Below are 26,990 nucleotides of genomic sequence, written 5' to 3' on the forward strand. Positions count from 1 at the left end.
TTTTTTAAAAATTACAGTTGCTACAAGTATGTACATGTGCCATTTTTTTTTTAAATCCAGTTGGGCCCTGGTTTTGTTCATGAGCATTTATAAAACTTCTGTTCTAAATATAGATTATATAACTTACAATTCTTGCTAAAGGGCAAACTAGCAATTGAATATAGTTCTACTAACAGAGCAACCAGCAATACGGGGCCATTACTGGCACCAGTGACCACTGCTATTTTGACTAGCATTTAACAGAATAAAGTTATTTTATTCCTGATTTAAACTGATTGGGAATTTGGAAATTCATGATTTTCTTTTTGCGTGCAGCATGAATCCATGAATCTCTATTGCTAGTCATGAAATTCACACCAAAATCATGAGGGTTGGCAGGTCTGCACCAGTGACTTTTACTTATCCTCTGTCACCACGACTACCATGCATATTCTACATGTGGAATGCAAACTGTTCTGAACTCTTGAGACACATAAATAATAAGAACAAAGTTTAGTCTGGTTCCTGATTCCTTTAGCTTTAAAAGGTAAAGTTGTATGCCAAAACTCATAAATCAGACTTATGTACTTGTCACAAACTGCCACTGTAGTGCTATAGCCATCAAAATCCATACTAACATTAACCATTCTGTCTTTAAAGGATCAATGACAAAGGATACACATAGCCAGTTCAATGGTTCAAATTGTTTATCTGTTGTGACAACCCATCATCTATCTATTCACCTTAATACACCTGTTACATCCTTTTCTTTATGGAGATGGTCCATTTATTACTTCTGTAATGAGTGATTTACATTTTGGCTTTAAATCATTTTATTGAGTAAGTGTTATCATAGCTAACGTGTAGTAGTTTGTGGGAGAAAAAAAAAACTGATTTAATAATGTAGTATTTACCTGTCACTACTGCTTTGCATGCCTTAATTGACATTAAATCACCTCGTCTGAGCTCACAGTTTCAACCTACCATTTTATGGAGCATTCTAGAAATCCAGAAGAGAGAAACCAAAACATATCTGACAAACATTTCATTGGTTCAAGTGGAACACTCTTCTTCTTTGACATCAACCCAGACTATGCTTGAGTCATCAAATAGGCAGATACATTTAATTATTACACTATTAAAAATATTTGTACCCTCTTCAAATACTAATAAAAATAATAACCTATTACTACTGTCTTGCTGACTTTGCCAGTTTAGAAAAATGCATATGGCCCACACAAAAAAAGTATAAAAACAGTACACTCACCCTTTCAGTTAGAGTGTCCATTATTGCAAGATGGCTTGCTGCCACTTTTTGTGCCATAACTTTTGAGACCATGTAAAACATGCCTTCACTCTGGTGTGACAAAAAAACAAAGGTAAAATGAGGATAAAGTATTGTGTGAAGACCAATGAGCAGCTCCCATAATATCCTCAAGTGACAAATGACTAAAACTGGCCTATGAAGAAGCATCCGCCTAACTTCATGTCCTTTAATTATCATAAACAAAAGGTCTTTCTCAGTGAGGGACTGATAGGCTCTCTTGATCATGAGAACAATCGACCTGCAAATGAGACTAACACAGCCCTTAATACATAGGAAGAGATGTTCTTACCTGTTCTGCTCCCTTTTCATGTTGCCAAATAAAACTATAATGGCCACATCTGGTATAAGTTTATCCTGATCATCCCTATTACATATATGACTGAGAAAAGAGATCTCTATATAGTGGGTGGGGCTACTGAAAGGAAGTGAGTTTTTGCCCCCAAAAAATTCTGTTGATAAAGGAAAGGAAAAACTTGTAACTGCTACTGACCCATAAACAACCTATTCCTACAAAAGATGCAAGAAGCACTCTCCTTCTTGCAGACACTTAAAGAGGAGGAAAATGGTTTTGAAGGTAAGGTTATCAAAGGAAGCTTCACCCAGCTGTTCAAAGAAGGGTCTTAACAAAGTCCACAACATGTACAAGAGATTCCATTTAAGCGTCAGGAGCAAGATACCAATCCCTACAGCTCAAAAACTATAAGATCAGAAAGACATGGGTCTGAACCAATAGCCAGACCCCTAAAAAACTTCAGCATAATAAAGAAAGCTGTGCAATATCCCTTACAAGCAGAAACGGAACATTCTTCATTTTCAGTAAACTCTCAGAGAGGGATAGCTAGGATTAATGTGTTTCCTACTGCACTGGTTGCAAAAGATTTTCCACTAAGCATTGCAGACCCAGGCATAGATCGTCTCCTGGCCTGGATTATGCAGCTAGCAACCTTGATTAAAAAAAACTTGTCCTGACAGATCGATTGATCAAAATGAGCCAAGCATGAAGGTTGATGAGACCTGTAGTACAATATCAGGTCCCTCTTCTTCAGTGATGTCCTTGGCTCATCTGCAAACAAAAATGAGCAGATCAATGAACAGTGATCATTAGGGCTACAGAGGGATTAACAGAATGAGCTAAGCAATGGAGACGTGGACTTCGTGTAGCACTTCTAGAATTATCTTGAAAGGTGAGAAGTGAACTGACAATCCCACTTTAGACTTGAGGCATCCACTGCCCAATCTCCCTGACCTGGAAATGGGGAGATCTGAAAAGGAACCCTGTTGTTCAGTCACATCATGAACAAGTTAAAAAAGAGTTGTGCATAGATAATTCCACGAAGATAACTTTGCCTCTCCTGGACAGACTGTCCACCAGATAGTTTTCTTGCCTCGAATATGCTCAATATGGTGGGTAATCTCTAAGTGGCTGCAAAGCAATGGGAATTTCAAACCTCCATTTACAGGAAAGGAGCACTTGTCATCTGAAGTAAGCTACAATGAATGTGTTGTCAAAGGAGATCACCACACATTGACTCCTTGGCTTACACACCCCTGCACTGCTAAATTTAAGTCTTCCTAGGGGAACCAGATCTGCCACAGACTTCAAGGTCTCCATCAAGGCCAGCTTAGGTCAACAAGGTCTGGCCTGAAGCACTGCCAAAAAGCTGCAATTCTGTCTATCCTGTCCAATAGAACACAAATTCACCCTAGGATGGTGAGGAAATTCATTCCCATGTAAAAAAAAAAAAAAAAAAAAAATCCTGAGAAGGAATCATGTCTGATTTCACCAATATCAAAACCAGTCCTAGTCAGATCACAATGGACCCGTGGCAAGACAGATCTTGTAAGATCTAGTGCCTACCCTTTTCCCTTGGATAAATGGGAAAAAGTCCACAGGCCTCCTCCCTTGACCCTTCTTACTGCTTCAATGAGCTAAGGATGAGGGAGAGTAAGGCCTGAATTGAAGTAACATACTTGTAAAGAATTACAACGAAGGCTCAGAGGGACAGTCAGGATGAGGATGCTGTCTAGCTGGTTTTGATGGGCCAAGGGGCCCTGTGTGGCTGAGTGGTCTCACCTCCATCTGTGTGGGTTTGAGTCTAGTATTCAACTAATGTGTGAATGTGAGAAAGCTTGCCATTAGGTTGACTGCTCTCGTGGCCTGGTGGTTAGAGCATCCACCTCAGAATGCGAGAGGTCGTGGGTTCAATCCCGGCCAAGTCATACCAAAGACATACAAAAGTGGTACTAAGAGCTTCCTCACTTGGCGCTCAGCATTAAGAGGTTAGTGTTATGACTGGTCGGCCTGGTGTCAGGATAATGTAACTGAGTGAGACATCATGCTACATGTCTGCGGCATGAAGCCTCAGTGCTAGACATCACTATAAACTGCCACACTGCAGACATCATAGTGATATGACTGAAAAATAGTTAAAGCTACGTTAAAAATTAAAATCACTCACACACACTTGCCAGTTGCTTCTTTAGGGTTGGTGGTTCTTTCGAGGGTTTTCGCTGGGTTCTTCCTCCACCAGTTATATTGGCCATCATGTATAGCCTATCTTGTGCTGAAAAATGGCGTTAAACCCTACAACAACTACAACTTTGATGGGCCAAAAGTGGCTGTGAAGGATTGGTGCTGATAGTCTCAGGTCTTGAGATGCCACAGATGGAATGAGACTTCCAAAAAGAGTTTACACCTCCAACAGAGCAACCTTAATTAAGTTCCTACTGTGATCCAGTAAGAACTCTGACATGTCCAGAACAATGTCTCTGCAGCAATGAACTCGCTCTGCCAATAGTGCAGATAAAACAAAAAGATGTAGATCTGTGACCTGCCACATCTGAACTGCTCCGAGACTAAGGTATCAGCCTATATGCTGTTCATGGGATGGAAGATTCATTACCTTGGAATGTATGTCTCCATATCTGAGAGGGATTGTAAGGGAACATAGGAAAGGGGATGTCAATTTGATCCCTGCCCAAGTTGGATGAGTGTATACTGACTCTCTATCCCCAACAGGATTGATCAGTAGAATGTAGCAGAGTGGATATTGACCCAATCCTTGTCCCCCATACTGTGGACGAAACTCCAAAGACTGGTGACAAGTGACTGTGTGACAAGTCAGGCAATAATAATCTGATGGACAAGGCAATCCAGATCAATATCGCCGCTTTCCCTTTTCAGAAACACATGATCTTGTCTCTTGCACCTTCACTGGGCTACTGATTATGACAGAGTACTGTGACTCCTTAGATATTACATTCCTCTACTCCACTTGAGACAGAGACAGATCCTATATGCTCCTGGGATCAAACAGTGCCTGTAGTAATGGAAGTTTGTAACTTCTAAATGAGCTTTAATCCTTCAGATTCATGAGAGACAGACCCCATACCCTCCTGGGATAAAGGAGTGCCATCCATTATGGAATTCTGTGGCTCTTCTGAAACAATATGTCCCTCAAATTCACAAGACACAGATCCATAATGTTTCAGGGATCAAGGAGTGATTTGGTTCCATGTTCTCCATGGGCTGAGTAATTGTGTTCCAAGTCCCATAGAACTAACGAAACTATCCCAATGGGGGCAGCTTACATTTCAAAGTAACAGGAAGATTCCATATATTCTTGGGGTTGAGGAGGCAAGGATCCCATACATTCCTGGAACTTAGGAGTATAGGGGTGTGCCGAGTCTCATACAGGTCACAAACATCATCAGGCCATAGACAACAGAACAGGCAAAAATGCCCCTTTTTCTGCACTTGGTGCAAGATACATATGATGGGTTTGAAACCCATTGGTCTTTCTTGTGCTCACATGTCCACACATTTTGCAACATTCCTGAAAAGAAGAGTATGTAGTGCCAGATCTCTGAAAGAAAAAATATTACATAATTATTAGATTCTGATGCAGTGCAATAACATTATTTGATACATCAAATTAGTACTGCCTAATTGAGTACTTACTGGAATATAGACTGACAAAGCAGTGCTATAAACTGAGTTTACTAAGTAAGTACTTAGTAATTAATCAGTTTCTACAATTGATTAAAAAAAACAATTAAAGGCAATGCCAAAGCAAGTAGTAAAGATTAAAATTCCCAAAATTGATAAATACAAGATTATTAAGATTCTATAACCAAAAATGGGTAGTAATACTTATCGTGAGCAAAAATGTAATCAAGCACTGCCAAAACAAGTGCTAAAGTAACATCCCTGATTTACCATATTAGGAATAACACAGGGTAGGGGAAAGATGAAGAAAAGTGAAGAACATCGCAAGATGAACATAGTGCAATAAAGTACCTTAAATTACAAAAAGCGCTAAAATCATAATCAATTAATGCAAGAACTGAGCAGATGTTCACTCAGTTAAAAAAAAAGAAAATGATACAAATTAGCACCAAAAATAATATTTAAACACGTAAACAAAAACATTATCTACAAGGGTGAATTCAGCACATCTTGGCATTATCAGCATCTGAGAGGGACAAGGAGAGTCTCCACACAAGGCAACGACATCGTAATCAGGATGGCTGTAGGTTCTCTAGATTCCAGTTTTGAAGAACGTTCCATATAATGGCAGGTTATAAGCTTGGATGAGGGGACTTCATGTCCTGGATGGTACACAAGTCTCTAATACCAGGCAATTTACAGACAGGACAAGTAAGGGTTATGTATTAATGACTTTGCAATTCATATGCCATAATGCCAATAGACATAAAATTCAATGAAAATGATGTTTATTATCAATGGATTGATAGTGCTATACAAATTTTTATGTATAAATGCAATACTACTTTAACATGATATTGTACTAATGAACAAAATATATATTCAGTAATTATAGGCAGTTTTCCTTTTTGAATTTCAACCCTGAAAACTTGTTCTCCAAAAATATAGGTGCTGAAATTATTACATGTGCATGCCAGTGTTCATAATAATTCAGTTGCAATAATTTATCAATTTTTGCAGCAAATATTATTAAAAAATCATTGAAGTAAAACAAACAAATACATCAACTAGATAGAAATAATCTGATAAATTCACTTGTCCTTTCCCTAATTAGATACAAATAATCACATAAAATTCACTTGTCCTTTCCCTAACTAGATACAAATAATCACATAAAATTCACTTGTCCTTTCCCTAACTAGATACAAATAATCACATAAAATTCACTTGTCCTTTCCCTAACTAGATACAAATAATCACATAAATTCACTTGTCCTTTCCCTAACTAGACACAAATAATCACATAAATTCACTTGTCCTTCCCTAACTAGATACAAATAATCACATAAAATTCACTTGTCCTTTCCCTAACTAGATACAGATAATCACATAAATTCACTTGTCCTTTCCCAACTAGATACAAATAATCACATAAAATTCACTTGTCCTTTCCCTAACTAGATACAAATAATCACATACATTCACTTGTCCTTTCCCTAACTAGATACAAATAATCAGATAAATTCACTTGTCCTTTCCCTAACTAGATACAAATAATCACATAAATTGACTTGTCCTTTGCCTAACTAGATACAAATAATCATATAAATTGACTTGTCCTTTCCCTAACTAGACAAAACCTGCTGATATTGATATGCCAGTCTTGCTCTTTTTCCAGCCTGGGGGGAGATTTCTTTTGGTTTACTTTTTGTCACCAATGACATTTCAGGCTCAGATTTTGTTCTTTTCTGTTCCTTTTCAACAAGATTTTTTCTCCTTACAAGCATCTCATTGTATTGGCTGTAACTTGTGCTTCTGACACAACATTTCTTTGCATGCAGTTTGTTTTGGAGGTGCTGCTCCAAACTCTTCCAACCTGAGCATAATTAGAATCTTTCTAACAAAGATATAAAATGCCAGCTTTTATCATTCAGTGTTTTTATGAACTGACCAACTACATTTCCATCAACTTTCCATTTGAACTAATTATATTTCCATACATTTTTCAAACCTTTATCCAAACTTTTCTATCCTGGTCTCCCTCTAAAGTTTGAGATGCCATGGTTTGCAAGCATGCTTCTTTCTTCCCATTTCCATCAGTTTCCATTACACTGGATCAAAACACTCTTTAAATAATATACTTCATGAATACTTGACAAGATCACTGCAGAATGGGACTGGACAGACCCTTTTTTAAAAACTGAATCAGAGATATAAAAACAGACTATATCAAAAATCAAATTTTTCTTGCTTTAGAATGGAGAAAAATTATCTGATATTTTTGTTTATCAAAATATTTTTTAATAAATCTTTAACTACTTCATTTTCTGCTTGATTTTATGTTGCTCTGATTTACATACTGTTTGTTGGGAAGTGGTCATTCATATTTTGCTTCCTTTGCCATTTGTATTCAAAATATATTTGCCTTTGCAAGTGGTGTTTAATTGTTTTCATTCTGTTATATTCATTTTCATTTTACATTTGTTTGCCAGATTCAAAATTTGCTTGTTTCATTTGATGCTATTTTGTTTCATTTAACTTTAGTCCACTGCAGTTATAATCAGCTTGCTTTGACTCATTCTCATATTTACATCTTACAGCTTTTTGTCCATTTTATTTGTGCCTTGTTTGCTTTCTTTTAAATATTTCTCCATTTGCCTTGAATCTTTTAGCTTTACTGCCATGCTTGCTTTATTTTTTTAGTTTTTCTCACTTTATTTCAAATTTAAAGTAATTTCACATTTTTGGGGAGTGATGGACTTGAATATATGGGCTTATGTCTGGGAAAAGGCTTTTTCAGAGGAAAAAATCTGCCCCAAATAAAAGCAGGATGGGCTTACCATGAAGCATAGACATATACTACAGCTGTACTATTAGATTAAACAACTACTGAGAATTATGCATGACACCCCACACCCTCACCCTCACCAATGATTTTAAAATAATGATCCAGGACCACCTGTACATCTTGAATAAATAAGTCCATCAATGGAAAACTCATGACTAACGTTTAATACATAATGAAAGGATGACAAGGTACCAAATGTACTGAAGGCAAATATTTCTACATTCTATTTTCTCTTTTTCTTTGGCTGGAAACAATTTTGGTGGTCGTCTGTTTTTCTCCATTATTTATTTATAAATTTGGATGGTGGTATAGCTCCAATATACATGTATGCAAGAAACAGCCTTTCTTACCAGTGGCTTTGCAACAAAAAATTTTTTTTATCACATCAATACTAGAATCTGGAGGTCCTACATTCTGGGATTTTTATATGAACCAAGAATTTTCCCTAACTGAAGCTTTCTTGACACTGAGTGGTTTTAATGGAGACATTCCAATATGATCTCTATTGATTTGTGTTCTGCAACTTGTCCATACATCTCCCCATTGTTTTCGAAGGCCATAAAGCATCACAAGAATGCCTATTCCATCTGATTCAAACAGCACTAGCAGCAACCATCAATAATATATATTACATTAACTTATTTCTGGAGTATTCTGCAATGTGACACAGCTATACAAGGTACTTCGTTTCTTAAACAGCACCCTACCAGTCCTTGTCAGCAATCAGTTTTATAATGGTTCTCAGAAAGCATATCTTTTTAAACCTAAATTATTTGTTTGCCTTTAGCAACTTTCAGTTATGTGTGTGTGTGTGTGTGTGTGTGTGTGTGTGTGTCTCATTTAAAGCATAGCTTTAACAATTTTTCAGCCATATTGCTATGATGTCTTGAGTGTCACAGTTTATAGTGATATCAGGCAATGGGGCATCATGCTGCAGACATGTAGCCAATCACATTATCCTGACAGCAGGTGACCAGTTTTAGCACTAACCTCATAATGCTGAGCACCAAGTGAGACAGCAGCAAGTACAATTTTTAAGTCTTTGGTATGACTCAGCCTGGGTTCAATCCCACTACCTACCAATCATTTAGGCCAACAGAGCAGTCTTTCAATTAAGTTCAAAGAGCAAAATTCAGCATAACCTGTAAATACATCTTTTAAAAAAGCACCTCAGCTGACATTATTATCATTTCCAAGAACACTCAGTATAAAAATGTACAAGCAATTCAACACACTGTGACAAATACTAAAGGAATACATTATTGTTGTATAAGTTGATGATAAGAACTGTTAATGTACAAGCAATTCAACACACTGTAACAAATACTAAAGGAATATATTACTGTTGTAAAAGTTGATGATAAGAACTGTTAATGTTCATAAAGACATCTGCTGCAATTTAAACTATTTTTAGAAATGACCTAAACAGCAAACTTTTGGCAATATAATGATTTTCGCAGCAGTTTGCTTTGAGTAAAGAAGTAAACAACTTTAAATTAATTAAATAATTTGAAATCAAAGTTTGAAAATTGCAAAGTTTTGTGTATTCTTGACAAGAATTGGCATGAAGTCAGTAAAGCAGTTTTTAAAATACTTACAATTTTTTATGCCCAAAAAATACTGTTTTAAAGTCCCTCTACCCCATTTTATAGTTGAAATATACTGCTGTTAAAAATTAAAAGAATATTTTTAAAAAATATTATATTTTTAAAAAAACTTTATTTTTTATGTATTATATCAACACACTATACAAACCTGCCAGAACCAGTCTACTGGGGACCCAAAATATTCCACCAGTACAATGACTGGTGTGATGATACATGGCAGAGCAAGTAGTACTAATATTAATTGGTACCCCTGAATCGACCATGTCAAAGCTTTGACATCACAACTACACAGCAATAAGAATAGAATTGTCAAACAACGGTTGACATGTACATAATGAGCTCTGAATTGATTACCTTGTTGGAATTTGAGGATTTTAAAAGACAAATACAGTATTAAATAAATTAGGTGTTACAAGTAATAAAAGTAATAAAGGCAGTCATGATGTCTTCTGATTCTCTGATGAAAATTGGCCAATCTTTGGTAGAGGCTAAACAAGATGAGGAGACTGACAATAACAAAAGATTTTGACTGACACGCTTAAGTATTTTCAATTTTTTGTAAGTTTTATTGTTATTCACTTTTTCAAGATGCTTTATGAGATATATTTAAGGACAGCTCTTACATATTTTGTTCAATTTGTGACAAAATGCAGAAATGCGTGCTTTTATAAGAAACGAAGAAACCTCTGCCTAAGAAGAAATATTACAAGCTTGGATATCGGAATTTAAGCATTTGCAGGTTATGAGTAAAGGTCCTGAGTTTGCATTGCGTCTTTCAAAGGTGTGCAACTATAACATGAACAGTTCTTCCATTTTCATTAATTAACAATAAACTGACCTGTATTAATTATTTATGTAACACTGTCATCAGAATCTGATTTCTATTCAAAACTTGCCATTTTATTATCTTCACTAGCCAAAGTTCCAATATCCCTATCTATTAACCCTATCTATACCTTGGCAGATCAAGCAGATATAGTAGTACTTTGTCCTAGCGACATTTATTCAATTTCCTAAGTTGCCTCCCTTAGTATGTAATGCCAACTAACCAATAGTGTGTAAGAGATGTGCTTTGTATATCACCTGAAAATAGTGGAAGCATTTGACTTTTGAAGGACACTTTGCAAGTTCAGTATGTAAAGTGCAACTACATAACACAGAGAAGCCATTACACGTGTATTTGAGTGAAAGATATTCACCTATTTACTAGTCCATTCAAGCTGTGTGCTCCCATTGTCTCAATCATGTAGGAATAGCGTTTAAATTGGAACAATCTAATTTGATTGGATGCAGTGGCTTCTTACCACATTCAATGCGATTCACAGACCCAAAGCACAGAAATATCTGCTCAATCCCCTGAGGTATAGATAGGGTTAACATATCTAAACCTTGACTAGCGAAGATGTATTAAACTATGAAAAGAATACTTATTATTATGAAGAAAAATAAAAGCAGTTATTTTTTGTTTTCAAACCCCTTGAAGAACTTAAAAAAGCTAATGGTTTAGAAGTCATTGTACTGATACAAATTTGTAAATCTGCTGTCTGAAATCCTGGTTCTCTCACATATGTTACTGCAAAGACAAGTTTGAAGCTGACAACTGATGTGCAACGTAAAAGTCTGAGTCTTACATTCCCAAGATATCTCACAGAGGAAAAATCTCCCCAAAAATGGACCATCTCAATGTTACTCTTGAATTTTATTTTCTCACAGAAAACGTATTTCTTGTGCTAAAATTTTCCTTAGTAATATTTGTTTTATTTCTGCTAAACTACCTCCCTTGAGCTGTCAAACTCAAGAAGCAAATATAGCGAACTTTTCAACTATTATCATCAGAAGCTTCAGTCATGAACTGTAATGAGGACTGTACGCAAACTCCGCCAAGACAATCTACAACTTCAGAAAGAATGAATGGAAAAGAAGTATTGCTTCTGGCAGGTTTAAGAAAAAAGTGGGTCAGAGGGGTGATCGTATTGTGCCAAACTTCTAATAAAATAAGACATCACTGACACAGCCTATTTTACCTGCTGTTTGCATAAAGAAAAGAAAAAAAGGTACCTTCATTAAAAAATTTCTCTGATCCTTCAACGTTACTCTAACAGTGTGGCAATGTCAGAATCTTCAATTTCTGTGCCTTTGACAAGGTTTAATCTTTCATATCATTTTTGTGGGTGCATTTGTTTTTCTTTGAATCTGAGATTTTCTGGAGCAATTTCTTGGAAGGAAAATGAATAATTTTATGTGATTTTGTTTTTATCTTTTGGTTATTTGCATTATTGGGTAACTTAAGTTAGAACCATAAAAAAATAAATGATCTGTACATCTATTTTTTTTTTTTTTTAAATTCAAAATAAAAATAAAATTGATAGAAAAGTATCATAGGTCATTCCTACTCAAAAACTCCAAGCACGGTTTAAAAATGTGTTTTTCTCTATCACAAAAAAATGCTACTAGTGACAAAAGTTAAATCTGAGCCATGAGACACTGCAATGTTATATTGTCATGTCACACCAAACTTTACTGCAAGTAACATGTGCCTATGAAAAAAGGCATTTATTTCCCAATGCCTTTTTTCTTCATGCAGGTTCATGTTAGAAACTGCCAAAAGTCATGCAACACTGATCCATTTCATTCCACAATGACCCTTGGAATATGTAGCTAGCGAAAACAGTATCTACTGCTCTGCTATCTGACTGGATGCAGCTGAAAGAAACAGATCCAATCAGATCCCTTGTTCCATTTATCTAGCAAGATAGGAATAGTCATAAAAGCCACCACAGAAAATAACACAAGTCACATATACATTCTCCAACATATCAGACAAGTATTCATTCCGAGTCCACACATATGAATGTCCTCAAAGTCCACTTTGTGAATATCAAAGCATAACAGGTCATGTAATGTGCTCTCACCAATTCATTATATATATGAGGTGCTGCCCAGTGGCCACAGCTGTTACTTGCAGCTAAGCAACTCAGCTCACATCTAATAAGTTTTTTCACTACCCATTTTTTGATGCATTTAAAATGGAATTATGCCATTTCACAATTTGGTTTGAAAACTGCAATACTGACAAAGTTAAATATGAACATAACTGAAATACAATTCCCCAAGTGGTGATAAGTGAGGAGTCTTTGACTCCCTTAAGCATGAACCACATTAGGACACATCAAAGAGGTGATATTCTGAAGGGTCTGTCATCACTCCTGTGGCACAGTTGTTTCCCCCAGGTACTCTGGTTTCCTACGCACACACCCACTAAAGGTGGTCTCAGCTCAACACTATGCCTCTGTGTTGCAATTACTAAACTGTAAATTTAAAATTCCAACACATCTTAAATGGCTATCAAGGCTGGGGATTGACCAGTTGATCACTCTATCTTACCAGCTGAGGGTGCCCACCGACCCACCCATCCATCCATCCATCCAATGAATTTTGGCAACTGAACATTTCATCATGTTTTTCATATATTCATAAACTATTTGTTTTCATATTTGGGTGGGAAGGTGTTAATTATTTTTCAAATGAATCATCCCACAATTTGAATGCATGCTGTCATAATAGGCTGAGAGTAGCAAGTGGTCATTTTGAGTTAAGCCTACAATTTGAATGCATGCTGTCATAATAGGCTGAGAGTAGCCAGTGGTCATTTTGAGTTCAGCCTACAATTTGAATGCATGCTGTCATAATAGGCTAAGAGTAGCGAGTGGTCATTTCGAGTTCAGCCTACAATTTGAATGCATGCTGTCATAATAGGCTGAGATTAGCGAGTGGTCATTTTGAGTTCAGCCTACATTTTGAATGCATGCTGTCATAATAGGCTGGGAGTAGCCAGTGGTCATTTTGAGTTCAGCCTACATTTTGAATGCATGCTGTCATAATAGGCTGGGAGTAGCCAGTGGTCATTTTGAGTTCAGCCTACAATTTGAATGCATGCTGTCATAATAGGCTGAGAGTAGCCAGTGGTCATTTTGAGTTCAGCCTACAATTTGAATGCATGCTGTCATAATAGGCTGAGAGTAGCGAGTGGTCATTTTGAGTTCAGCCTACAATTTGAATGCATGCTGTCATAATAGGCTGAGAGTAGCCAGTGGTCATTTTGAGTTCAGCCTACAATTTTATAAGAGACTAATCATTAAGCTGTATAATTGTTTGTGTTTAGTTTACATCACAAAGATAACCTAAGAAAAGAAGGAGGGTGTACCTTCACAACTAATTCAAATCTCACAGAACATTTTGCCAGACCTCAGAAACTGGAGCTGTGACAGTATCACAGACATGGTCTTGACTTGTATAATGACATTAATAAGTAGCACATAAATAAACCAAGTCTACCCTCCCTAATGTTTTTCTACTAACTAGTTTCAGCACTTCTGGGAATCACCTTTCATACCCTGTATCACTTAATGACAAGCTGTGTAGATAACTGCCATGTGAAGCTTAATTCCTCTACTGATTCATAGTGCAAATATCCCCCTGAGCAAACCGTGCCTTTGTTGTATCCATCTTATTTTTTCAGGAATTCCCAGCATAAAATTTATATTAATAAAATAATGATTGCTGTATTGATTTCCATACGAGCTGACTCAACTGTAGTTTCAACCCAAATATGACAAGTGTTTAAACATGCAGTATTTTATAATTAGATTACACATGAAGGTCTCAACTGGCAAGTTTATATTGGTATCAGGTAAATTAGTGTGTCCCTAAATTGCTGGGGAATTCTGAACAATTTAATCTGGGTTTGCAATATTCAGCATTAAATTATACATGTTCTTGAGTAAATACAGCAGTACTTATTAAGATGACACTGCTGACAAGTTACAGTAATGGATTCTGATAACAAATTAAGGAGACAAATACAGTACCTGACTGAGACTGGATCCAAATATGCAAATAATGGAAAAATAATTTGCTTCAGTATAGTAATGATACTTGTGACAATTAACCATTCCTGATTGATGATATCAGACCTGACATTCAGCCCATGGGAATTATAGGCAATTTTTCAATATCACTTGAAAACAATCGGCAGAAAAACATTAGTAGTATTCATTATATCCTTTTATAAAATGTTGCAATTTCAATTTAGATGTATTACCAAAATGAAAACATGTTATTAAAATGTAACAAATTACCCAGCATTATGTGCAAACATTAAGTCCCCTCATACGATTGCAAATGGTCATGCATCCAAAAGCTAAATTTCTTCTAACAGGCTTGATCTTTCAGCAATACTGTCCATTATAGAAAAAGCATAGCTTACATACCAAGATCATTAAATAACAGGTTTTAATTCATTAGCCCCTTAAGATTTTTGTCATTTTTGCCTGACATGGGAGTAGGAATCGCAATTTCGGGGATACTTCTGAATATATCCAAATACATCTGCTTCCAAGAGATGTTCTTTCAGCCAGATGCCTAGTTGTGTTAGAAACATCATTTTCCATTGGCTATTTCACTCAAGCTTGTGCAGAAGGGTAAAAGTTGGAATTCTTTCCTTCTTTTCAAGATTGCATAACATTCATAATCAATTTAACTATTGCAACCTCATCTGTCCCCAAAATAAGGAAAACTGCAAACGTAACTCCTATTCACAAATCTGGTTCTAAGGATGATGCTGGTAACTACAGACTGATCTCAATACTACCAAACTTTTCAAAATTGATTGAAAAACATGACCACGACTCACTGATGTCATATTTAACCAAACACTTGATGTTACACCCTAATCAATCAGCCTTCATGTGAGACTGCCTTGATCTCCCTAAATGACAAATGGCTTCAAGAACTTGACCAAGATAGAATAATAGGATCTGTATTTGTAGATTTCAGGAAAGCTTCTGACATAGTCGATCATGAAATCCTTTTGAAGAAACTGAAAATCTACCAATGTGATGAAAGTACAGTTAGATGGTTTACTTCATACTTAAGTGAGAGAACAAGCAAGTTTATATAAATAACGTTCTTTCTGAACCTGGAGCAATTAGATATGGAGTACCACAAGGCTCAATTCTAGATCCATTACTATTTATTTTATTTATTAATGACCTACCACTTTTAGTAAGAGACTTAATATCATCTACATATATCTATACAGATGACACAACATTGTGAGACATCCAAAACACAAAGCATGAACTCGAAATTTCTTTACAGAATGCCCTAAACAAACTGGACAACTGGTGCACATTCAATGGCATGATGGTAAATACTGGTAAAACTAAAATATTACTTACCTCAACACGGCTAAAAAGGACAAATCATGATAGTGATGAACTATGTCTGACATGGAAGGATAAAAATTTGCAAATGAGCTGTCATGATAGACTACTTGGTGTTTTGCTTGATAATAACCTATCATAGACTGAATATATCAAACATTATCAGTAAAAAAGTCAATTCAAGTTCATGGATTCTCAGTAGGATATGACATTTTCTCCCTGAAAGGCACAGAAAACTATTCTATAACAGTTACATACAACCCTATTTAGACAAATGTAATACAGTATGGGGTAATTCAAATGATAGAAACATAGCAAAGCTGGCAAATCTTCAACAAAGAGCAATTGGGCTAATATCAAACCAGAATGAAAGCAAGGAAAATTTAGCTGAGAAGTTAAAAATATTACCTATTAAAGACTGAATCCATTTGAGAAAAGCCAAATTAATGTACAGGATATCTCATAATAGTGCTCCTAAATATTTACAATCACTATTCCAGTATAGGCTACCTGGTAATACTCCCCACCTGCGATCCATGTCTACCAAACAGTATAAAATCCCCCAAACAAATTAGGAATTATTTAAACAAAGTGTCCAATACTCAGGAACTTTGCTCTGGAATAGTATTCCAGTGGAGATTAGAAATGCCCACTCAACTTCCTTCTTCCAAACCCAATATATCCAGTGGCTTCAGAGATGCAGGTAAAATAAATAAATTCCTTTGTAAGAGGGCCTCAAGGTAGATTAGTTTTTATCTAATTGTGTTACCCTCCTTAAATAAAGTTATTATTATTATTACATCATTCACATAACAGCTACTATGAAAACTCACCACTGGACCTCACTGGACAGCAGGGACTGGTAGGAAGCTATTTGGATGACCACTAATTTCTTTTTGAAGACTTTAACTGACAATTGTAACTTGCTGACTACATGATTTTGTTGTTGGTTTTATGTGACTACAATGTTGACATGTGGTCTCACTATGCTGCTGTAACAGCAACAGGTTGCTGGTTATTGTTCTTGGAATAAATATATTGAGAATTATCTGTACAACGAGTTTCAGAGAATTCCTGAACTGGCACTTAGAGATATCCTCAAGGATGGTAAGAAGTTTAACTTTTACTTCCAATGAAATCATGTCAACATCACTGTAGTAACTGGATACAAAAACTGAGTTTTGATGTAGATGACTGTCTCACAAAATAAATGTAGCTAGTTTGTGAATAAAAGGAATCTTGTTTGGTGGTGTATCAACAGTTAGTCTAGGTTCCCTGTTACTCTGACTCCAGACTTGGCTGAGTATACTATTAAATACCACTCTGGGAACCAGACTAATCAACAAAACAAAAAGCAGTGACATACAACACAGATGTTTTTGCATACATGTGATGAAAGTTGAAACTAGTTGGAACAATCTTGCACATGTTGGACATTTTAAAAATAAATGTTATTTTTACAGAATAATAAACAACTTCATTTGAAAAAGCGTGTTATTAACAATTATTATTGATGTGATTGTAAAACGAGGATTCAGTCATTAAACAGCCCAATTCCTTAACACAACACCCCCCCCCAGTTTTCTTGAAGTACGGTCTACGTGGATTTTTTGGGAGGTCCCTCTGTAACTCATGCCCTAGCTTATAGTGTGGTCTCAGTTTGTGGATCCCATTGTGTACTATTATTATTATGAATGCTCGTTTTTCTTTTCAAACTTTATTTATCCTGCAAATTCTGTTCAATAACTTTTGGACTATGACCTCAAATTTGTTTTTAATGTTTTTTCACTTCCCTAAGTCATTCAGAAAGTAGTCCTTTTCTGAACATAATCTTTTAACATATCCTCTGACTCCATATGTCACAGTTCCGATAGTATTTCCAAATGATAATATATCAAGTATTTCTTCCAAGATAAGACGAGGGAACCAGCCAAACCAATTTGCCAAAAAGAAGGGGGTAGGCTTATTATCAGACAATTATATCCTTAATTTCCACAAAACTAAACACTGCCACTACATCATCAATATCAACAATGATAACAACCCATATAATCAAGCAATGATAACAACCCATATAATCAAGCAATGATAACAACCCATATAATCAAGCAATGATAACAACCCATATAATCAAGCAATGATATAAGAAATACTAACATGCTGGCAGTACATACAAGAAGAGGATGAATGGCAACATGTTACTTTGAAATCACTGACTTGATGAGATAATGTGCGTATTTTAATATCTTTAAAAAATGTACATTTGTGCAATAGTTTTAATTTTTGTCAGTTTGCATGCTAAAAATTGGGTTGATGAAAATCCTCCCTCTTTTGAAGTCAAAACTGGCTATTTTTTGGAATCTAGAGACTCCATTTTCACTCCAGAGGCTAGATTTGTGCCAGGAATACAAATAACCATCATCTCTGGCAGATAAATTTCCTATCCTGCCTACAAGCACATGAACCATTTTAAGGTCAATTCATTTATTTTAGTGGGCATCAAATTTATGTGGCTTTTGCCCCAATTTACATGCTTATCACAATTAAAATTCATAATTTTGGGTACGGGATATTACTGTCTTCAAAGCTAAATAATTTTTCATTTATCCTTTTTTTAATAGAGGTGTGCAAAATGTACGAGACCAAAAAAACTGGTATCAGACAAAAATAGAGATATCACAGTATCAATTCAACTAATGATCTCCAGGGCTGGATCAGGAGGTAGGAGTGGGTTCCCGTGTTTCTGCCCCTCCCATCCCCCTGGCTGAACAGAAAGCATACAAACAAAAATGTATCATCACTTGCCCTTTGGAATTTTACCATCATTTCATTCTTGGGCATGTTTATTGGGTATTATGCACACTTTGAGTAAACGGACATTCAGACTCTTGCTTTGGTGCCCTTTCAGGACACACAGTACTAATTATATGGAAAAATGGGAACCAGCCTGGAAATGGGTGATAAAATAGAGCATATATGGGTTAGGCTTACCAGGACTGGTTAATAATATAATTTGTGTTTTAGGAAAAAGAATCTTTTGAGAGCTTATCCTAGTTGTAAGTAAAGAAAATAGAGACATTGTTTTATTGATGGCATTTCAGTTCTTTAACAGTCTTGAGTTTGGAATACTCATTACTAAAATTAGCACTCGACTCTTTGGTGTGGAATTGAAAGCACACGTTTCAAACACATGCAGGTCCAGAAAATGACGCAGCTCATATCCTTTCCTCTACACAGAAGCTGACATCTAGGTTTCATCTATACTGATAAATATACATTTGATCATGAGCACTCAGAAATGTTAAGTTACAGAATTTTTAATATCATGGTGTTTTGCATAGGTTTACTATGGGAACTGAATTAGTACCATCAGTCCTTCAAGGAAAGTCAGGGCTATTTTGAAATGTTGGACCCCACCCCAAAAACTTGACCTGAACCTGCCTTGATCTCACCGAGTTTTAATTGACTGTTATTTAATATTAATTCTTGCTTGATTTCAGAGTATAGAAAGGACCATTCCAGAGAAAAGGATACATACACACTAAAACAAAATGTGGTTTTTTTTAGACCTACCTTGAGTGTCTCGTAGAGTCGGATGATGTTTGGATGACGTAATTGTCCAAGAATCCTAGCCTCTCTATGAAGGTTATTTCGAGTATACTCCTCCTTTATCTTCCTAGTGTCTATTATTTTTATTGCAACCTGAAATGATAGCAGTAATATACATGTAACTATTTATATATTTTACATTGTGACAGTAGGAATAAAGTGGTATCCATATAAATTCTCCTGTCTTCAACTAAATTTTTAAATTGCTGATTTCTTTTTTATATTTAGTGTTACCCACACCTGTTACATTCTAAAACAAATGGACAACCTCCCAACTGTAAAGTTTTTCCTCCAGAGATGAGGGCTGTCTCCCTTCCCCACTAAAATCTCCCAAGTACTCAAAACTATTATTTAAAGATTTCAAGAACAGGGAAAAAAAATTCCCCACACCATGCTTTCAATGAGATATATTTATGGTAATATCTTCTCATGATTACTGTAAACTGCCCAGCATGACACTACAATTGCTAATTCAAAAGGCAGAAACATAAAGTAATCATTAGATTGTACTACGTGTGATCAGAAGCCATCCAGAAAGGATTAAGACATTAATGGATTATGGCTGGGTTAGTCTGTACTAAAGAGTTCAAGTGGCACAAAGCAAGACCATTTGACTTATAGGTGAAGTCTGTAAAGATATCTTGTCTGAGTATATCAAAATATCATACAAAATTCAACAGGATGGGAATGGAATTTCAGTGGTGATGCAAGTATGCATTCAGACATTTATGTGAGTCAGATTTAAGAAGAATGTCCCAAGTTTGATCCTGAGCTGTCAGTAGCCTGATTCTACCCACAGGCAGGAAACAATTTCAACTTCTTGGTGGACTCTGACAGCCATATTCCAACACTGACCTTGAAAGGGCATTTTCTATTTCAGGGAAAATTCAGACTCTAGAGGAAACCTGGATCCAACAACATCTCCTCTGTATGAAGATGAGAACTGCCACAAATGCCATTCAGGCAATAATCTCCTAAGAATGGCTCAAAATACTTTTGCTACATAGCAGAATAAGGACAGTATGAAAGGCAACAACTTACCATGAAAGAACCAATGTGATGAGATGATACAGAAATTTTAATATAGAAATAGGAAATTTGTTTAATAGGTATAATTTTTGTCCATTTGCATGCCAAAAATTGAGTCAAATGAAATTCTGCCCAATATGACGTGAAAACTCCTGATAAAAGTTTGCAAATATCCTGTGCCTAAGCTGACCTCTCTGTTCAGTTGCATATGCAAATGATAAAAGTTTTGTGGGGAAAATTCCAAACTAATTCTACAAAATCTTTTAAATGGCAGTTCCAACTCTCTGAACACTTAAAATCAGTTCTGAAAACTATGGAGAAATTGGAGACTGGTGACTGTTGATTGCTACCCATAACTTAGGTGAATGTCAAAATCTGTGTGCCACATCTATTATAAAACTGGACTGAAAGCTTGCCAAGGACATGGAATTCATGTTTCAATGCCAAAATAAACAAAAGGAACAAGCAAAATTCCAACAGGTAAACTCAAGATGTTATGATTTCAAGTCAGTTGGGTTTGATTTTACTGTAATGATGCATACCCCACCTCTACAATGTTCAATGGATCAATCAACACAAGAAACGTATTGACAAAAATACAACTCTTTTTAAAAATAAAAATAGTCCTTAATTTAATAAAATACACAAAATTGAAGCATTACATGTAGGAAACAAGTTTATCAAAAGTCACTCATAAATATTTGTTAACAATTTCTGAACTTCTTTGATCAATGCACTCTCACTTACCCCCCCTTTCACATCAAATCAACCCTCAATAATCCCACTCGCATGCTTGCAATTAGCAAGTAGAAAGATGTCATTTGCGAGCTCAGAAAATAACAAGCAGGCTATCATATAGTAATATTTTTCACACAAATCTACTTTTGAAAAAACAATTTATTTACAAGCAATCAATTTTTTTGACTAGCATTTTCAGTTTAGACGCGAATCCCAATTGCCGAGAACATAGAATAACAATAATAATGTACTTTTACGTCTTGAATGTGTGCCATGCACAGGCAAGAGGCATGCACAGAGGTATATTCAGCGCATACATATACACCCCTTTTGGCGTATTGTCAACTAAGTATCTGTATCAAAGTAACTCAGCAATTATCAGATTAGTTCAGATTCAAAAGAGTTGATCGCGTCAGCAGCAAGCACCCTGTCCAGCTCAGACATTACATGGCTATCATGTGCTGTGTGTTAGTTTACATGTGCTTTGTTTTGAGTTCATTCTTTATTCTGTTTTCACTGTCTTTTATTTCGTCCCCCACTTCGCTGGTTAACCTGTGTTTGGATTGTTAATTATTAAATACAGTGATATTTAATATAGCTATTTTAAAAAATTCTAAATAAATAAAAGTTTCTACAAGCCACAGCTTGTGTTGCTGTCTCAACTGCATCGTGTGAGCGAGGGTTCAGTTTTGTAAACAGAATTAAAACAAAACAAAGACTGGCTCTAGACACTTCCACCCTGCGTGATCAGCTACAGCTGGTTGTTAAGTGACCACCAGCTGAGTATTTATGATCCCAGTCAAGTCATCGACAAATGGTACTTCATGGCTCCAGGCAAATGTCATGTGGGCAGACATAAGCGCAAGCTTGCAGTGGCTGATTTATAGGTTAGGTAAAACGTTTTTATAAAAACTGTAATTATTATGTTAAAAAAAGATATAATAAAGTATTTATTATTATTATTATATATTCGATGTTGACAGTTGTCATCATCCTTCCCCAGTTGTTGGCATTCTTCGGCTAGTTACTTGTCATAACAAACTTCTAGTTGCTCATCGCTACAATTTTCAAGGGTTGCAATAAATCATAGATTTTTTCTTTATAAAACAATACAGCATGGGCCGATTGGCTGCTGACTGCCTTGATGAACAATGAAAATCAAAACAGTTGCTTGCAGTCTAATTCGCAACATGCAAAAGTCAATTTTCTAATAATTGATAGACAATCCTCCCACAAGGAACTTCCATTTTAATATGTGACTAAATGAGCCAAGTGTAATCTGGAAATTATCAATACAGTAAGTATAGTGATTCAAATTATTTTCACGCATGGTGCCAAGAAGATACATTAATTAATCAATACATTGACGAGCTATTCAGTTATATGAGATACTGTAAGCCTCTGTTAAATGTACATGTGCTACACACATGATAATTTGATATCAGAAAAAAACATCATGAAAATCTACAGCTTGCCTGTGAAAAATGGCCAATATAAAGTGGGAAATGCTTTTTCTTTTCTGTTTTTTTTTCTTCCTCAAAACTAGGTCAAAGGACTAAACTGTATAAGAAACATTAAAGTAATGATCAAATAAATAAATGAAAAATAACCAAGAAAATAATGTCAGGGTACCCAGTATCAAATTTCTGCATCAAACTGGCATGCTATTGCATTCAAGTACACAACTGATGGTTGATTATCCAATTACAGCAGATTCCCAACACTGCCATTTGGTCTCCAGCAAAGTGACATGCCAAATTACCTTCAAACTTTGGTAGCCACGGGGCAATCTACTTCAAAACTCTTCATTGTCATTTATAATTTTAGGTTGCCAAACTGTTATAATTTGGTTGCCATTGAAAGTTAGAACAGAAATAAAAGATAACAAGAGTAGTACTGTGATTGAGACAACTAGAGTAATGTGATTAGGACAAGAATACAGAGACTGGGACAAGAGTAGTACTGTGATTAGGACAAGAGTACTATGAATGGTACATGAGTACTATGATTGGGACAACTAGAGTACTATGACTGGCAGAGTACTATAACTGGGACAACAAGAGCACTGTTATTGGGACAAGAGAACTATGATTGGTGCAAGAGTACTATGATTGGGACAACAAAGCACTGTGACCAGGAAAAGAGTACTATGATTGGGTCAAATAGAGTACTGTGATTGGGACAAGAGTACTATGACTGGGACTAGAGTAATGTGATTGGGACAAGAATAAAATGATTGGGATTGTCTGAATAATGTGATTGGGACAATAATACTGGGACTGAGACAACAAGAGTAATCTGACTGGGATAAGAGTACTATGACTGGCACAATAATTGGGACAACTACAGTATAATGGTTGGAACAAGACTACTGTGATGGGACAACAAGAGTAATGTGAATGGCACATGTTATGCCTGCCCAAAGTTTAATACTTGAGTGGAAGCAATTTTCCACAGCTCACTCTCAGTGACCTAGACCTTTGATCTTTCAACTCCAAAATCAATAGGCTTTTTCTTACCCCAACTGCAAGCCATCCACAATGTTTGGTAAGTACAGATAGTGGAAAAGACCAGCTACTGTGCAAACCAAATCTGGCAACAGCTGAATGGACAGACAGATGGACAACATGCTCCATCTTATGGCAAGGCTATTTTTACTATATGGTACATTGCTTGTATAACGCAAGTAGCAAAATGGGTAATCATTTGATTCAATCAGGCCTGCCATTCAATATTTAGCATATTCTAAACCAAGTCTACTTCAGTCAGGCCTGCCATTCAATATTTAGCATATCCTAAACCAAGTCTACTTCAGTCAGGCCTGCCATTCAATATTTAGCATATTCTAAACCAAGTCTACTTCAGTCAGGCCTGCCATTCAATATTTAGCATATTCTAAACCAAGTCTACTTCAGTCAGGCCTGCTATTCAATATTTAGCATATTCTAAACCAAGTCTACTTCAGTCAGGCCTGCCATTCAATATTTAGCATATCCTAAACCAAGTCTACTTCAGTCAGGCCTGCCATTCAATATTTAGCATATTCTAAACCAAGTCTACTTCAGTCAGGCCTGCCATTCAATATTTAGCATATTCTAAACCAAGTCTACTTCAGTCAGGCCTGCCATTCAATATTTAGCATATTCTAAACCATAGTTTACACAACATCCCCATCTCTGACGTTTCTAGCCACAATCCTTTCCTGTGCTACTTCGATTGCATGTTATGTGCAGATAGCTGCTTAAATGCTGGCACTTGTTGTGCTGGGGTGCTATGTTCAAGTCATTGGATTCTAGTTCAACAAGAGATTCTCTTCTGCTGTTCCTTTGTTTCAAATAGCACCATAAAAATTCTTTTAGATATTCCATGCAAAGCTGTGTATGCCTCCTGAATGAGCAGATGTCAAAGCAGACAACTACCCTATATACAATATGGTGCACACGTAAAATATTTCCCTAGTTAATTTTTAATAAAGGTACAAATACAAAGAAATTCATTGTATTTTCTAAACTGTCATCTGGTAACCAGTTAGCATTTTTTTCATAAAAAGGCAAATATTTAGTCACAAATGCAACCAATTTTGTAGCCATGTTTGTGCTCTCTTTTTACATCATTAACTGCCTTATTTCTGTTTATACACATCTACGACATACTTGAGTATTAGATGACACTGATAATAATAGCACAGCCCTCATGAAAAACATACCCCAGAATGAGATGACCTAACTTGTTATAATAATACAGCCTTCACTAGACACACCTCAGTATTAGATGGCTTTACAGTCTTACTTAACAATAACAATAACAATAACAACATGAGCCAGTGTTAAAGCTCCCATAAACAAAATTATCAAGATTGGGCCTTCTACTCAGTGTTCTATTTTAAGAAATTAAATAAAATTCCTTGTCTCTGTTTGTGAGAACTAATACTTTAAAGAGACTTTACGTTAATTTTTGGCTGTTTTGTATTTTAATATCTTTATCTGGTGTAACCCTGTCAGTCAAATTTGACTACCTCAGTCAAATTTGACTACCTCAACCCAAGAGAACTGTGCCACGTATAACTGATTTAGGAAATGAATGAACACAAAACAATCTGGAAGATTTAACTGATTTTGAAAAAAAATCTAGTTAAGTGCTGTTAGTCTGCTTCTTAACATAATGCTCTCCAACTCGGAAATGAAATGAGGTACTGTGTAGTAAAGTCATAAATGGCTGTTTTATGGGTTGTGCTATCTCTGTGCAATGGTGAGCCGTTCAGCTGAATATAACAGTGCACACACAATCTTGTTACTTAAGCAAGAACAGCTCACCAATCAATATAGAAAAATTAGTCTGAAGGAGTGCAAATATACTGGTATGCAAGATGTGGAAATATCAAATGGCATTCAAATTTCTATTTGGTTATGCTACAATGTGGAAATATCAAATGGTATTGAAATTTGGTTTTGGTTATTCTACAATGTGGAAACATCAAATGGCATTCAAATTTGGTTTTGGTTATGCAACAATGTGGAAATATCAAATGGCATTCAAATTTGGTTTTGGTTATGCTACAATGTGTAAATATCAAATGGCATTCAAATTTCTATTTGGTTATGCGACAATGTGGAAATATCAAATGGCATTGAAATTTGGTTTTGGTTATGCTGCAATGTGGAAATATCAACTGGCATTCACATTTGGTTTTGGTTATGCAACAATGTGGAAATATCAAATGGCATTGAAATTTGGTTTTTGTTATGCAACAATGTGGAAATATCAAATGGCACTGAAATTTGGTTTTTGTTATGCTACAATGTGGAAATATCAAATGGCATTCAAATTTAGTTTGGTTTTATGGGTATGCTACAATGTGAAAATATCAACTGGCATTCAAATTTGATTTTGGTTATGCAACAATGTGGAAATATCAAATGGCATTCAAATATGGTTTTGGTAATGCTGCAATGTAGAAATGATACACCAATTCGGGTGCATTATCAAGTGCTAAGGCAATTGTGGAAAGTGCTTTGCCCAGGGTTATTACATTATTTACAGAACTCAAATGGTTCACAATATATGACAGGATAGATTTTCACAAGGCAGTTCTTTTATATAAATGTCTACATGGAACTGCACCATAGTATCTTCAGGACTTATTCAGGTCTTTTTCAACACAATACCAGTTGAGATCAATATCACATGGAAACCTTCTAATATCAAAACCAAGAACAGCAATTTAAAAAGAGTTTTCAATACTCTGGTACAGTTCTGTGGAATAAGCTTCCACTACATGTAAAATCTGCTGACAATATTAGAGTATTTAAGAAAAGATATCATGAGCATGTATGTGCTTCTAATAGATAATGGAATTTGGTATTTTAATACTAAACATGTTAAAATAAACAGTAATTATTGATATCTTCATATAATGTGCATTGTTATATTCTCCTTAAGAGGGCCTCAAGGGAGAATAGTCCTTGACTAATGAGTCACCCTCTATGAATAAAGCATTTTTATTATTATTATTAAACACTAATTAATGCAATGTTAGGATTTTAACCCACAACCTTGTATGCTGTTCTCATTTTTCTTTATTTTTCAGTGTACAAATTTTCTAAGGTATCTAACAGGTGCAGAATTTTCAAAAACTATTGTTTGTTCTAAGAATGATGCATCTGTTTAACCTGGCTACTAA

General features: G+C 35.7%; 1 protein-coding gene across 1 annotated transcript in view; it reads right to left on the reverse strand.

The window, feature by feature from the left end:
• LOC149806408 (uncharacterized) overlaps positions 1-26,990 on the reverse strand; it is a 764,942-nt gene that overhangs the window by 656,998 nt on the left and 80,954 nt on the right. The window contains exon 2 of the mRNA XM_089970933.1: positions 19,508-19,636. Coding sequence (XP_089827059.1) covers positions 19,508-19,636 — 129 coding nt within the window. The remainder of the gene's footprint in view (positions 1-19,507; positions 19,637-26,990) is intronic.

Source organism: Sinohyriopsis cumingii, chromosome 1 (genome assembly GCF_028554795.1).
Source record: "Sinohyriopsis cumingii isolate HCF-2022 chromosome 1, ASM2855479v2, whole genome shotgun sequence".
NCBI lineage: Eukaryota > Metazoa > Mollusca > Bivalvia > Unionida > Unionidae > Sinohyriopsis > Sinohyriopsis cumingii.